The 16,865-nt window shown below is 38.5% G+C and overlaps 1 protein-coding gene across 1 annotated transcript; it reads left to right on the top strand.

Annotated features, from left to right (window-relative positions):
• The first annotated feature begins 67 nt into the window (after positions 1 to 67).
• On the top strand, positions 68 to 7,648 carry LOC130178600 (uncharacterized). The gene is made up of 4 exons (XM_056390972.1): positions 68 to 356; positions 3,240 to 3,363; positions 3,583 to 3,711; positions 4,898 to 7,648. The coding sequence occupies exons 3-4, from the start codon at positions 3,657 to 3,659 to the stop codon at positions 7,276 to 7,278; spliced, it is 2,436 nt and encodes an 811-aa protein (XP_056246947.1). The 5' UTR covers positions 68 to 356; positions 3,240 to 3,363; positions 3,583 to 3,656; the 3' UTR covers positions 7,279 to 7,648.
• Positions 7,649 to 16,865: the final 9,217 nt, after the last annotated feature.

Genomic DNA, 16,865 nt, shown 5'->3' with positions numbered 1-16,865 from the left:
TTAAAAGTAAAACAAATGAAAACATTTTTTGAAGCTTTAAATTGTGAATGAAAATAAGACAAATTAATAAAAAATTATTTTTTATAGATAGTCCTATTAAATGGAAGGTGGAAAGTAAGATAATGGAAAGTGAGTCAGACCTGACATCTGTGCCTCTCAGGTGACAGCCAGCTCTACTGAGCATGCTCCAGACAAGGCCAGGTAACCTAAGCTAGACATACACAGTACCTGCTACACCACTATAGCAACCAGCAGCAGACAGTTCCACAGAGCTATAGTTCAGTCTTATGGATTAATATGCGAGTGGACTGTACCATCCCCTCAGCAGGAGTGGAACTTTGGTTTCTGGTGGATGGGTAAGCAGTTTGTAATGGGTTTTCAACTGATCTTGCTCTCTAATCATTATTTGTTTGGTTTAGGTGGAGGTGTATGGATGTTCAGAAACTGAAGTAAAACAACTGATATAAAGCAAATCAAGGAAATCAAAGACTTTCTCACAAGTTCAGTGTTCTCTTTGGTGTATGAGAAAAGATAGGTCGACAGCTCATTAACTGGGTACCATGGAAAGCGTGTGTGTGTGTGTGTGTATGTGAGTGTGTGTGTGTGTGTGTGTGTGCATTGCATATGACAGTGACAATAAATAAACTGGAGCTTGATTTAGAGTTTGTTAATCAGCTGTGCATATTTTTTCTCCTAGTGAAATAATTGAATTGTCTCATCATAGTCTTTTCGGATGGAGGGAGAGGATGTATACGTGACCCTTGGGATTAGTGAATCTGATTCAAAGCGTGAAGGAAAATTTGTACCAAAGACTAAAGATTAGGAAAAAAATCATTAAAATTTCAAATCACGTCTAAGAGAGAAACCTGACATATTTACAACACCTTGTAGACCGCACAGTAATGTGGTATGGAAACGCTTGAGTGAAAGCCATACTATTTAAAATGTTTGAGGTGAGTTTGTACTAGTCCTTAAACAGTAATTCATTTACTATCGCAAACTGACAAGGACACCAAGTCTGGATTACAGGCAAAGTGGGGAACTGCCCTGGACTGAGACTTTGCGTTCATATGATTACGTTTTTTGGTAGCCTAGAATGCAACCCCTAAAACATAATGAAAAACTAAATAGTTACTGCATTGAGCTAGGTCCTGCATTTTGATGCGTTTTAATACCTTTAATATTTCAGTTGACAGTGTGTTCAGTGAAGTAATGACTGTCATACAGCAGATTTGGGGTTGGTGTCTTGGGGTTAATCCAGCCCTGATGTAAACTAGTCATAGACCACACATTACCAACTGCCTCTGTTGAGAGTCAGTTAGTCAGAGTCAGTACTAACTGAGAGTCAGTTAGCACTAACTGATCACACACAGCAGTAGTGTTTAACTTAAAGCTACATTCAGTCATTTTTTTACGATTTTTATGATTTTATGTTGAGGTTTGATGAGAATATTTAGACTGTACCACAGTTTTTCACGATATTACACCAACATTGGAGTAACTCTCTGGTTGGTCATGATCACTTGGGTTATAACATGGGAACATTGGTTTTGTGGAGTAACTCATGTTTTTCATCAAAGAGGACAGCCCACCGAAGGAAAGTCCATTAGGAAAAGAGCTTCAGCAGAAACATGATAGGCCTCACTCAGCTACAATGTCTGGCTGTCATCCATCAGAGTTCCCTAGGGACAACCTGCACCTCCTCTGATGATGCCACACATAAAGTATCTCTCTGTCTCTCTTTCTGTCTCTCTCTCTGTTTCTCTCTCTGTTCTCTCTCTGTCTCTGTCTCTCTCTCTCTCTCTCTCTCTCTCTCACTCTCTCTATCTGAGAAAGACAATTTATTGTAGAGGCAAATGACTTAATACTATTTTTTGTAGCTGTGTGTGTGTGTTGGGGGTTCATGTCTATGACAACAATTTTGGACATAAATATCAATAAAAAAAAAATTTTTTAATGTATGATTATAAGGCACATTGTATGGCACATTTTAGGGTACCACATTAATAAGACTACCCTTATAAAGGATTTATAAATGGTTTATAACTAGGCTATTGATTCAGTTGTTAACACTTTATAAATCAGACATTATAACCAGGTTACAATATATTGATGCAGGTTCACTATATGGCAAGATCAAGTTAATGCTTAGTATTCATTAATCTTACTAATGTGTTTCTACCATTTAAGGAGCCTCATTGTAACTGATTAATACATTATGATGCGTTTTACACTTTATAATAAGGCTCCTTTTATCAGTTATAAATGTTTGTAACTACCTGCAATGCTAGAGTCCTAAAGCAGATATCAACCAGAAAAAAGCATCTCAATTTTAATATCCACTGTGCAGAACAATCTGATACCATGAATTATAATATATATGAATTATAATTTATACAAATATGTGAAGAAGGAGCAGGTACAAACACTTGATGATGGATAAAACAAAGAAAGCTCAGTAGCTAATGAGATGTGGCTGAACAGTACATATACATGTGGGTTCACTATTTGGCAAGCAACAGATCACTGTTGCCGTTTTTATCTAATGTGTTATAACAACTTATAAATGCTTTATAAAGTGTTGACAAGTTAATTAATAAACTAGTTATAAAATATTCATAAATCCTTTATAAGGGTAGACTTATGTAAAGTGGTACCCATTTTAGACACTAGGGCAATTCAAATTGCTTTACAGAGCAATAAAATATAAAACATAATAAATGATACAGATTTACAATGAAGAGAAAGAAAAGTAAAGAGGAAAAATTAAGATTTACAATTTAAAATTCACCTTTAAAAATAGCAAAGGTGCAGACAAGGTGCTAAGATAAAAAATTTTGACTGATTTTAAATTGAGATCAAAAATAAGATAGTAGTCATTACAGGGTGGAGTAGGCAGTTAAAAAAAGGAACATTTTTAGCTTTGACTTAAAATTGGGCTTGTCTCACATCATCTGGTAGGTTATTTCAGGTTTGTGCTGCATGATAACAAAGTGCTGCTTCACCATGTTTTGCTCTACACCTTGGGACGGTCAGTAGGTCAGCCCCAGATGCCCGAAGGGTCCTAAAAGGTTCATATGTCACGAGCATATAGAATCTAGGTTACAACCCTATGGAAGAGACCTCACACACAACATGACCAGGGAGTATAATGCACTTTAGTGAAGTAATAAAGTTTTTCTTTTCTTAAGTATATAATTTTCATGCAGGTTTTTTTTAAGGAAATGTGAATCTATCAGCAGGTGTTTTGCTGATGTTGCTGCTGGCAGTCATCATGGCCCTGCATGTGTCCCCCCAACCCTGCTTTCTCTGTGGTTTGTTCTGAGGATGCTGTCATCTGCCACAGACTGGCTCACTTTATAGGTAACACACATACTGTACATGCACACCTCAGTAACAGATATGTTACCCAATCTAAATAAGAGTAGTTGTATTGACATTAATTTTCCCTCACATACACTGCATTAATATGACAAACTTTGCATTTTATGTCCCATGAGACCTTGTATGTTTATAGTATTACCTGTTTGACAAGATGCTCCAGACATGACTTGCTGCTAACATAGGCCTCCATCTCAATAGTCCAGCCAACCTGAGGCGACCTGTGTCCCATCCACTCAGAATACACAGTGAAGATAGAGACAAGAGACAGTGTGATGCCACTGCAATATGCTCAGGATCTGGCTATCACTGCAGTCATCTGCTTTATTGGTGAGAATGATACACAATGCAATGAGAGAAAAATGGTTTCTATTTTCAAGTTTTGCTATCATATCATTGAATAATCAGGAAAAGTTAAAGATAATTCTTATCCTTATCATAAAAACATTGTTGCCGTCATTAGTTCCAATTGACTGAAATACACAAAATACACAATTTTAACTCCACAACAGATCATAAGATAATACTGATATGATACATACGTACAAATACACTGCGCTCATTTATACCTCTAATGACTTACTGCTAAATTAGATAATTAGATGTTGTGTCTTTCATTTTTAATGATCATAACTGTATTTTTATTTGTGCATTCAAACTACTACTTATGTAATCATTACTAATTACCATACATTATAATTACAGTTTATTAATATAAAGAACTATACCAGAACAACTCAAGAACAACTATTTCTTCACAGTAGCCTATCTGTTTGTCTTGTTGTCCATATTTCGTTGTGCCCCTGCCTTCTCCAGCAGCAGGCAGTTGCTATACAACTGTGACATTGGTTTATATACTTCAAACACTGTCTACAAAAACTTTCTACATGGGGGAACAAGCATATTTTGTGCCATGTAAATTGTACCTTATTATGTTGTTTAACTGCTTAACTGTTGCTGGCTTGCTAGCAAGGATGCAAGGATGCTGGCTGGTAACATAGAAGGTTTACAAAAAAAGCAGTTAGGTGAGTTAAGCTAGCTAACTTCTGGGCCACTGTTTAGCAAGCCAGCTAGGTAACTTGTAAGAACTATGCCATATCACTATGTGGAGCCACCTTTAGTCTTGTAGGTCAGTTTATGTGGAATTAGATATGCTGGGACACAGTTACACAGATCCATCAGTTTGAATGATCCAGTCTCAAACTCAAGATTTAAATACTGCAAGACGGTTTGCTATTGTTCAATAGTGAAACTTTGTGTTCATCTAACTTGATATCCCTGCAGATTTACATTGCTCTTGTGAACAAATCTTCTAATTGCCACAATTCTTTAAATTATTTTTTAACTCTCAATTTGTTTTACTTAAATTAGTGCTTAAATAGAAATCTTTTGTATTGCCTGGACTAGATATGGTCTCAATCAATTTGTAATGTAAAATGCTAACATTGTGAAGATGAATGTGAAAAGACATAAAGACACCACTATTTAAAACACTTCCTGTCCTGCTGTGCTTCAGGTGGTGTTGGCTTGACCCTGCTGGTAGTCCTGATTTACTATCGAGTCTCTCACAGGAAGAAACTAAAAGAAAGTAAAATACAACTAGAGGAAGAGGAGAGAAGCATCCCAGTGATCAACAACTATATCAGCCACCTAGAGGTTAGTGAGAACAGGAGGGATGATTTTGTGCAGGCCAGTAGCAGTCAGCCATTGGAGAAGATAGCCATGATGTTTGACACAAGGCTAGAAAACCATGGTGGCCAGTTTTGGTCCAGAGCAGATGAGGACGCCGGCCATTTTAGGTGCTTGGACTGTAGCACCAAAGGACAGAGAGGGGTGGGGCTGAATCCAGTGAGATGGAACAACAGGATAAACAGAGAGATGGAGGCAGAGGAGGAAAGAGACAAGACGAGAATAAGGGTGATGACAGAGGAAGAGAGGAGAAAGCCTGAGACTCAGCGGGGATTCCTGAGCAGGGACAGGCTTCTTACTCCTGGCAACTCCAACTCTTCCCCTCATCCATGGAAAGAAACCTTCGAGACACCAGTGACCCTATCAGCCTATAAGACAGGAAGAGACATGGACAGCTACAGGACTGGTGTGGAAGGTAAGAGTAGCGGACATGAGACTTTCCACTGCGATAGCTGCCATAGGACTTACAGACCATCAGAGCAGACCATGAGATCAGGGAAGATTCACACCAGCATGAGAGACTCTGTTCTATTTGATAGCTTCCCTCCACAACACAGACTGATTGAGAAGGCTAGGAATGTTAACCACAACCAGTTTGACTTGATGAAGAACCCAGAGATAAGAAGAGAATCAAGAAATGTAAAATTTGATCTGGAGTATTTGAGAACCCTAGAGCAAGAAAATATTCATGGTGAGGACAAGAGAGAGGAGAAGGCGAGGACCTCCAGAGACGAGAAGAAAGGACAAAAAAAGAGACACAATGTTAAAATCCAATCCAATGGGCTACTGAAAGTTAAACTAAACTTGAGCCCTCTACAAAAGAGCAGAGTCCATCCTAAGAGGAAAAATGAACAGGGCCACTCGGACAAAAGCAGCTACAAGAAAAGTAAAGAGAAAAAGCAGAATGGAAAAGAAAGAGAAGAGAAAAAAGTCTTTGGCAAGAAAACAAAAGTTAGCAGTGAGAAAATGAAGAAATCCACCAAGAGAACTGGCTCTTCTGATGAAGAGAAAGTAGAAGAGGACAGAGGAGGAGGAAACAGCAAAACAACCTTGAAGCAGAAAAACAAAACTTCAAAAAGTGAGCAAGGTTGCAAGGAAAATACAGCTTACCAGGATGAGAACACACACCCAGACATCATCCAGTCTGGTGATACCACCAGTATTGCTGATCAGTCAGCCTCTGCTATTGCCACTAGTCAAGGACAAAACTTGAAAGCTGGATTGGTTCTGGGAAATGCTCAGCTTTGCTCCCAGCAGCCCTTGTCTCTCCCTGCTGTTGAGAGGAATACCAACTTGTCTCTGCTGGGCTCAGCTGGCTCACCACTTACGGGCAGCAGCCTCTCTCTTCAAGGAGGGAGTATTCTATTCAATACCATAGCTCCAGGATCTGATGCACTGTTCCCCAATGAACCAGCTAATTCCATTGCTTGTGGGCCCAACTTGACTTCCAGTGGAGCCCTAGAGAGCTTTAGCAGGCAAACAGGGGTAAGCTTCATGTCTCCTCTTACTTCTCGTTTGGCTAACACTGTACATGCTAACCACTTGCAAGCAAGTGCAATACAGACTGCTCCTCTTCATACCTCCCAAGCTGGTGGTTTTGCCCCGAATTTAGCAGAAAACTCAGCTATTTATCCCTCACTCATTCAGTCCCTCTCTCAGAGCCAGCTGCCTCCCGACAGCCCCGCTCTTGTACCTAGACTGAAGCATGATCCAGCCCAAGGACCAGGCCTTCGGACTGTGGAAGGACTACATCAGCTGCCCCCAGAACTTCAAGCTTTCCATACGAAGGAGAGCCTCCCTGTCCAGGCTCAGGCACCAAATACAGATGGTTTGTCTGGGGTAACCTCTCAGGCAGTGGGATCAGTGACCACATTGGAGAATTTGTCAAACAATAACAGTCAGACAGGGATTAGACGTGTACCTGATGGGTCAACAGTCAATATATTAACTGGGGGTGTGGTTCTAACTGAAGGACCAGTGGTGGGGGTGTCTGGAGATGGCATGCATACAGCAAATGTGTCTGTATCAGGTGTCTCTGAGCCTAGTACATCTACACAGAGTGGATCCTCCACAGGCGGTGCTGCACTACTGCAGCACGAGTACATGTCAGAGGAGGGAGGCTCCTCCCAGAGGAGGAAGCTAAAGTTAGTGCTTCCTGAGAAGACATCAAGCCGCCTGCCCACTTCACTGGAGAGGAAAATACGCTAGCAGCTCACACCATAGTCTAAGTTCTCTTTATGCAGATGGTCAAAATGACTTGTGTCACATCAGAAAGTATTCAGAGCCATTCACTTTTTGCACTTTTTATTGTTTTATAGATTTAATTCTGAAGAGATAAAATTGATATTTTTGCCCATCAATCTACTCTCAGTAACCCATAATGATAAAGTCACATGTTTGTAAAGCTTAATATCATAAAGTCAAACTGATTACTGTTCCTAAGACTGATGCCTTCATACTTGTATATTCTTAATGTGATTTTACAAACTGCAAAAATTTAAATTTTTTGTTCTTAACAGATGTTTGAAGTGGTTTTACTTTTTTATAATAATAAACACTGAGTAAAATTATTTTGTTATTTTTTGAGTTTCAAAGTTTATTCCTGCCATTAGTATCAGGTCAGGAATGAACCTGATACTCAGGTTGATACCTGATACTAATGTCCATTGAGTAGCTATGCTTTAGCCTTCAAACATACCACATGAGTGTCATGCAAAGATGGACTTTGCTCAGCTGCCATGGAAATGTAGTTGTTCTGATTTTTTCAGCAGTTAATGGACTCTTGTGTGGTTTACAAGTTGAGTGTCAAAGTTCATTCTTGAACTTGGAAACAACCTCAGCCTTTCTGAACTGTTATCCACATCCTGCAACGACTTCTTTTTTCTGAAAAAATTCTGAAAAAAAGAAAAATGGTGTGTAACTCCATCTCAGGCAAAATGGCGGTGTCACCTGTGCCTCCACATCAGACTACTCCAGCTAATTTGGCACATTTTCACCCCCTAAAGAAGAAACCTGCCACTATGAGGGGCCATCAGGGACATTATCCAGAATTACCATGCATATACACACATGAAACAATACTCTTTCACGTACTATACTGAAAACCTCACACACATACAAGTTAAAAGGTTTTACACACACTACTGAAACCCTCTCACACACACACAACTGAAAAATTATGCTCACATACAACTCAAAAGATCTCATATATACTTGTGAAACCTTTTACACATATTGCTGAAATCCTCTCACACAAACAACTGAAAAATATGCGCCCACATACAAAACTGAAAACAAGAAGTAGTGAAACCTTTTACATATACAACTGAAACACTCTCATACACACAACTGAAACGCTCACACACACAACTGAAACTCTCCCATACACACACCTGAAACACTCACACACACAATTGAAAACTCATACACACACACACACACACATGTAATGCTTGAACACATACTAGAAAAATGCTCTCATATACACAGCTGAAATGCTCCTTTATAATATTGTGTTCAAGCAAGAGAATTTCAGTTGAAACGGAAGGCATTTCAGTTGAAATGGAAGGTGATTCGGTTGAAGCTTATGGTTTTTGTTTGTTCTGTTGGTGTTATTGTAAAAGGCATGCTTTTATTTTGAAATACAATGACAGTAGCGACCTGGTCTGTGTATTGTGCAGACAACGAATTTGTAATTTGAAATGTAAATATAGAAATAGGGAATGAAATAATGGAAAACCACCGTTTCCTGTTTTTTGTTTTGATAATAAAAAAACGGACCATATGTTTCATTAGTCTTGCAGTGAATGCGCTTCGCCGCAGCTTTTGCTGTTTTCTACCAGGTAATACACTTTATTAGTGCCACGGGTGCTCAGCTCCGAGGCACTCCTCTACAGCTAGAGTAGCTGAGAGGAGAGCCTCGAGGCACTCCTCTATTATTCCTTCGGGCTTATTATTATTCTTCTGCCAAATTTTGGCGCGTAACTCGTCCCGCAGCTTTGAGAAAACCCCGGTAATATATACATCAAAACGTGCATCTTGATCCTGAAAAAGGTGCTATGCTTTTGGTGTTAAAATTCCAATTTTTCCCAAAGTTATTCCCAAAATACTGGGAATAAATAATGTATTAGGAATGCATTGGAATTTTCTTTAGAAACCCACAAAATTTCACCTTTTTTCTACAAAATTTCACCTTTTTTCTGAGTCACCCAGCTCTCTCATACCTGCACGTAGATATGTGATTCAAACTATAAAACGGAGGAAAACTTCTGCTCTCTCCAAAACACAACAACTGTTTTTACACAACATGTAAACTTTTCAAACTATGAGCACTCAAAGGAGGAGTGGAAATCACCTTTTCTTCAAAGTTAGAGTGCGTGAAGCGGTAAAAAATAACCTTTATTTTTATTTTTAACTCGAGCTCATGGCCAAACCGTAAAAAGGAGACAAATAATTCTTTCTCAAAATGTAGACATAGTTGTCGGGATTCATAAAATGTAACTTTGACAGGCAGGGTCTGCACAAAATTTAAACAGGGGTGCCGAGTCCGGCAGCAATACCTGTCTCACTCTCATTGACACCTAATGTAATTGTCTTTTTTTTTTCAAAAGAATCTCACTCTGTCTTCGCACTGAGCTTACTCACTCATTTTAAGGAATATCTGAATAAAATAGAGACTGTAAGAAACTTCTGGCTTCAGTGTCTGTCACGGTGTTTTCGGTTTTTGAAAAGAAGTAACGGTTTTCTCATAATTTGCAACTGTTTGAAGCCATGTAGTAGCCAAATTCTGGGCAGATTTTCACAATGCCATGGCAACGGCCGCTCCTGACCTGACCTCTGACAGCCAAGGGCTGCGTGATGTCATCGCTACAGTGACACAGAGAAGATTTTTTACCCTAACCCTATCCCGGCAGTAGCCCCTGTGGCACTCAAAATTTCCCTGGAATTTTTTTCTAGTTATTATGCTTCCACCAAATTTTGGCGCGTAACTTGTCCCGCAGCTTTGAGAAAACCCCGGTAATATATACATCAAAACGTGTGTCTTGATCCCGAAAGAGGTGCTATGACTTTTGGTGTTAAAATTCCAATTTTTCCCAAAGTTATTCCCAAAATACTGGGAATAAATAATGCATTAGGAATGCATTGGAATTTTCTTTAAAAACCCACAAAATTTCACCTTTTTTCTACAAAATTTCACCTTTTTTCTGAGTCACCCAGCTCTCTCATACCTCCACGTAGAAATGTGATTCAAACTATAAAACGGAGGAAAACTTCTGCTCTCTCCAAAACACAACAACTAGCAACAAACAAAGTTAGTAACAAAGTTAGAGTGACAGTCAGTTGGCTAGAGTGCGTGAAGCAGTAAAAAATAGTAAAAAAGTAAAAAAACTCGAGCTCATGGCCAAACCGTAAAAAGGAGACAAATAATTCTTTCTCAAAATGTAGACGGGGGTGCCGAGTCCGGCAGCAATACCTGTCTCACTCTCATTGACACCTAATGTAATCGTCTTTTTTTTTCATAAGAATCTCACTCTGTCTTCGCACTGAGCTTACTCACTCATTTTAAGGAATATCTGAATATGGCAACGGCAGCTCCTGACCTGTGTGCGTGCGTGCGTGCGCCTAGCAACCAGATAACCAACTCTCCAAGCTCCGCTAGATTTAAATTAGCCGCATGTTAGGTCTTAAATGACATTTAGTTAGATCTTAAATATGTAAGTCCATTTACTGCTTCCTTTGTTGCTTTTTTGTTTTGTTTTGTTAAAAGAGTGAATGAAGTTGTGACGGTCTCCGCTGAGACAGAGGAGAGGAGAAGCTACTAGCCCTCTCTCGCTGTCACTTCTAGCCGCGTTGCTCTCCTCCCCAGTAATGTTAAATTTAGCACAGGAAAAAACATAATAGTGGTAATTTAAATAGCGGTTCATGGGATTTATTAACCCTCAGGGGTCCCTCTGTCCTTTTTTGGACATTTTCTTCACTTTACTTTTTTGATTTGCTGATCATTTTGGCTGTGTTACAGCTGAAGGTATGGATTTCTGCAAGAAAGTGTCTTTTTTAACCACTTCAGTTCTGCTCAAACCTACCAAATGTTTATTAGTTTTCAGGATTTTAACCCTTTAAATGCCAGTTTGAAGACATGTTGCCTCTTGTTTTATTAAAAAAAAAAAACAAGACAGAATATGAGATATTTCCTAATACATGATTGAGGGATGTGACATTGTTTTATATCAGAGTCTTTTATATCAAGACATTTCTCAAAACCAGAGTATGATCAGGGTGACTTTTGAACACTGGAAATAAATCATGTACTCATCCCGGCAGTAGCCCCCGTGGCACTCAAAATTTCCCTGGAATTTTCTAGTATTTTATTATTCTTACTTCTTCTGCCTTTACACAATCTTGAACTTCTCTACTTTTTTGTACAGAAACCATTCAACTTTCAAAACGTTCAGCTTGTTCTGTACATCCGATAGGATGTATACAACTTTTTTCTACTATTTTTTTTTTAAATATTAAGCTTTTTCTGCAATTTTTTTGCCATCAAATGAATGGAGAGACTGTTCAAATCCTTTAAAGCTTAAGCCTTTTTGAGCTTCAGCTACTTCAGCATACTTTCAGCTACAGACTTCATTCAAGCTTTCAGTTATTAAACTTGTATTCAACTTTTTGATATCTTGTACAGTTTTTGAATTTATCACAATTTCAGATCATTTTTGAGTTTATAATGGGTGTGTATTGCACGGAATGTTGAGGGCTAGGAATGCTTGGCTAGGAATGTTGAGGACAGACACACACAGACACACACACACACACAGAGAAAGCTGTTTACAAGTTAGTACTCATAGAGCGAGATGACGGTTCAGACTGGGCAGAACAACAGTAAATACAGCAGCAGACATATTGAGTTTAATCAGCTCAACCGGTGTTGTAGAGCCTTCTTTTACTTTCCTTCAGTTGTTAACTACTCCTGTGTAGCGTACATACCTGGCCTGGCATCAGTCAAAAGCCATTAAGGAAGTTCGTTATAAGGACATGCAGAGTTACGGACCCCCAATTGACACTTTGCGACTCTTTCCACCATCAAACTATCAGATTGATAGGAAACAGAGACAAAGGACCCCTCTTCCACAAACAGACCATGCTGTTAGCATGGCCGAACGACACAGAACCAGACCAAAGTTCAAAAGGTCAGCTCCAGAGGATCAACCTATGGACATCAGACAACTGGAGAAGTGATATTTGATTGTTTCTTGTATAGGACAAGTAACAACAAAAAGGACTGATTAACACTAAGGTGTGAATCCTGGCCTGTCTGTGCCATGCATGAACACACGCACACACACACACACACCAACCTCCCTTCCTCTGTCCCTCTAGATAAGAGTCATAAACTACAACCCACATTCCAATCCTGGGTAGTGACCAGCAGAACACTCTTCACAGACACAGATCAAAGAATGAATGTAAAATTAAATATCTAACTGTTCTCTAACTCATGAGATGTTCCAATGCAATAGTTTAACCCAAACTTTTATCCCATAGAATGTTTGAAATGTAACATGTAGATTTTTAAGACAATGTGCTTCATTTGACCATACTGTCAGCATCCTTCACACAAGGTAACACACTACATGACATCCAGAATGTGCATATTATTATTATTACAGTCAAAGAACAGCTGTGTAATCCATATGTATCGATTATTAGCTTTTGGAAATGTTTATATTGTTGTTTGATCAATTAACCACTTGTATCATGATTAATTCCAGGTTTGAAGGATGTAATATGAAATCAACACTCCTATTACTCCTCTCTGCTATTATTAGTGCAAGTAGTTTTATGTTATTCCATTTAATGTTTTGTGGTCATGGTGGAAGAAGGATGTGCAAGTTTATAAGTAAACTGTAGATTTAAACTATTCTAAAGTTCAGTAGAAAATTACTCTCTTCTCCAAGTGGAAACACAGGAGAAGATGGGTGACGCCCCTGAAACATGTGCCAGCCCCCAGGGGATAAAACAGTCGTGAACAATTCACACATTGCCAAAAAAAAGCCTATAGCCTATTTTCCTAGCATATTGCCTATCCTAAGCCTGTTCAGAAGCCAAAACCAGGCCTAAGCCTAAATCAGGATGACAAGAAGATGCGAGAAGCGAGAAACTAGAGGCTGAGAACTTTTCTCAAAGCTCAGAGTCCCGGTTCAAAGCCCGGCTCTGTAGCCATGTAAACTCTTAGCTCTAAGCTGCTCGCCACAAACTCATGACTCTTAGTCATTTTTGCACTTTTCGCGTCTTTTATTTTTCTTTGCCACAAGCTCCAAGTAACATGGTTTTTGTCTACATGCACAATCTTTTATTTTTATAAGCCAAGTCAAAACCAACTGAACCAAAGCAACAGAAGTGCCTCAGAGTAATTTTGTAACTTTTAATCATCATCAAGTTTTCCTTTTTGAAGATTTTGACAACTTTAGAGTCATCTGGTCAACGCCAGTCTCCTCTAAAGTTATCCAACCAAAGTGAAGAGCATTAGAGTTTATTTCGCATCAACCCACAAGAGACGCCAGCAGATAACATCTGCATGACCGCCTGCAGAGAAGCCGAGCAGAAATCAAGAGTTCCCGAGACAGAAAGTCTCCTGGCAAACTCCACCAGAGCTGAACCGCTGAGACACCGGCAGAATCCGTCATCGTGATAACGGGACACGGCCTCCAGGAGAATCCACCTAGATCCCGTGTCTCCGGGGTTACCACGGCAACCACAGCCACCTGGGTTCCAGCCGAGGGTCTTCAGCTACAGCGCAACTCACAGTAGGCCGGTCTTAACACTCTGCTCATGACTGGGTTGATGTCGAAATATAGCAATATTTAATCATCAAACCTAATTCGTAGATGTAGCATCATTAGCTGTATAGTCATAGTGTATAGCCATAACATATTCTCTCCCACCATTGCCAACTCATCACACTGCTCATTTCATTATTATTTTCATCTTTATGATTATTACACCTTGCATTTACTCTGTAGATAGTACTTTAGTTAATAAACTCCTTTATTTACACCCAGTTGTTGTCCTGTTGTATTCTTTTGACGTAGAAACTGGAGATCCATTGAATCAAGAAGTCATGGCTTCCGATATGAGATTGATAAATTTGGCAATGAAGTAATTCATTGTTGTCCTCCTAGAGGACTGGTGCCCCATTTCAACGAGAGTAAATCATTAAATATAGCGTTAACGCTACACCTGCATACTTTTTGCTACATAAACTGTTCAACTATCAAAACATTCAGTTTCTTCAGGAGATTTATCCTTTCTTTGAACTTTTGATAATATTCATCATTTTTGAAATAATAATCTTTTTCTGCAATTTTTTACATTTTTAGTGAATGGAGACGATGTTCAAATGCTTCAAAACTTCAACATTTTTGAAATTCAACTACTTAAGCATACTTTCAGCTACAAACTTTGTTCGAACTTTAAACTGTTCACAACACTTCCAGCTATTATGAGATTATTTAGCTTATTGATTAAAGTTAATTTAATTTGAAGTTTCTACTGTTTAGGATGCAGTTCATTTTTTATCATCATTACTTCACGTTTTTAAGGCATTTTATTCCTACTTCCACCTTTGGCAGTAAATAATTTGGCTTTCAACTGTTTCAACATTTTTCAGTTCTAAGCCTTTGCAGATAAATTACTTCAGCTTCTCCAGTAAACATTTTGGCATCTAACTTTTCAAAGCACTGTTCATCAGTTAATATGAGCTGCTTTTTCAACTATATTAGCATTACAAGTTTTGATTTCTTCTTTCTTTGGTTTTTATTTTTCAACCAATTTGGGCCATTAAGCTTTCAACTAACCAGTTTTTTACATTTTGTATATTTTGTACAGTTTTGTGCTGTTTATTACACCTTACATCAACTATTCAGACCTTTTCAACCATTTCAGGACATTCAAACTCCAATTCTGCTTTTCAGCTATTTATTCAACTACTTCAGCTATTGCTTCAGCTACTTCAGCTATTGCTTCAGCTACTTCAGCATTGCTTCAGTAGTTGCTTCAGCTTCAACTATCATTGTGAGGTTATTTTGGCCAGTTGTGACAGCTTCAAAACGCTTTTTGAGGGACACCTGCAGCGACTGAGGTCAGGATAAGTCTTTAAAACATGAATGAAACTGAAAGTAATGTCCTTTGTACAGAATGAAACTAGAGGAATGAAGTACCAAGCAGCAGGCACATTCAGAATTTATCCAGGAATTTTCTACTTATTATTATTATTTATTAGTATTATTGATAACAATATAGTTTTTATATGAATATTTCCACTATAACAATTAACAATTGAACGCAGATACTATAACAGCATTACCTATGGCTATAACTGTTATTATTTTAACTGTTGCAATAAACAATCAACACAATTTTGATAAAAATTTCCAGGGACCCAGAAAGTTAAACTCCTGAAGAAATAGCTGGCTAGCAGTTAAATGCTGATTACATTCAATAGATAGTTGCTAACTTTGTCGGTCAGCTGTATGATGCTAGGCAGGTGGTGCACAATGGGTTAAGAACGTTTTCCTGAAGACATCTGCTAATATTACTAGAAATCAGGTTGAATCCAAACAGTAAAGATGCACCCTGTAAAACAAAAACAATGTGCTGAAAGAAGCTAAAATTCTACACAGAGATGAAAGGAACCGCAGTCAGGTGACTATTCTCTGTGGGTTCCTCACTACAAGCAGTCTTTGTAACAGTCATTTTTTTTCCATTAGTTGCACACTTGAATTAAAATGAATCAAAACCAGTGTGGCTTTTGAGTTTATCGTGTACTGGAACAGTCTGCAAAATATAGACATAGTACATTGTTACACGTTTTGTAAACAGTCTTTTGTTTTTTTGCTCGGCGCACTGCATTACAATGAGTTATTGCCTTCATGCAAACTCAAAACAACAAACAACGTCAAAAATATTACTGTGACTCCTGTCTAGTATCATTGTGATAACCGTTGGGCACAGGTATAAAAACACCTAAATGCAGCACCATGAGGTCTCTACATGGACCGGTAAATTAGCTTTAGCTGCTTACAATTAGCTTCATGGCTAATCTACACAGATAACAACAAATACACCATAAACTTACACAATGGGGATGAACGGTCAATTTTCCCACATTCTCTACAACCTTGCGGACTTAATACTACAACAGTGTCAAGTTATTAGCCGTTTTATACTTGCTCACCTGCAAAATATAGACGGTACATCGTTACACGTTTTGTATACAGTCTTTTGTTTTTCGCTTTGGCGCACTGCATTAGTGGCCTGGCCGTGTTTACCCCTGCTAGGGGACTCTCTCTAGTGGTGGAACAGAGGAACAGCTTCTCTTAAAGTACTATGTCTTCTTATGTGAGACTAGAGCGTCTTGTGACAACTACAGAAAACAAGACATTTTAATAACCTGAACATTATAATGAAATAAAGTATAATAATGATATAAAATATTATTGGGTGGCTTACTTTCCTACATATAACCATCTTCTTTCCCTTACACATTTTCAATATTGATTATTGCAGCTTTAAAGCCTTTGATCTCAATTTCCAGGGACCCAGAAAGTTAAACTTATGCTTACTGTCTCTTATTTCCCCTCTAGTTGCTTATTCTCCCAGTATTCCATTGTGAGCTTGTGTGGAGGCTTACTCTAAACATATGTGTTCACTAAGAGTTGCTAACATAGTTTGATTTTCAAAATAAATAATATCCTACAGAACCACAAAATCCCAGCTTACTGTTCCCCTGAAGATCT

This window comes from Seriola aureovittata, chromosome 12 (genome assembly GCF_021018895.1).
Source record: "Seriola aureovittata isolate HTS-2021-v1 ecotype China chromosome 12, ASM2101889v1, whole genome shotgun sequence".
NCBI lineage: Eukaryota > Metazoa > Chordata > Actinopteri > Carangiformes > Carangidae > Seriola > Seriola aureovittata.
This window is presented reverse-complemented; position numbering and strand designations above follow the sequence as displayed.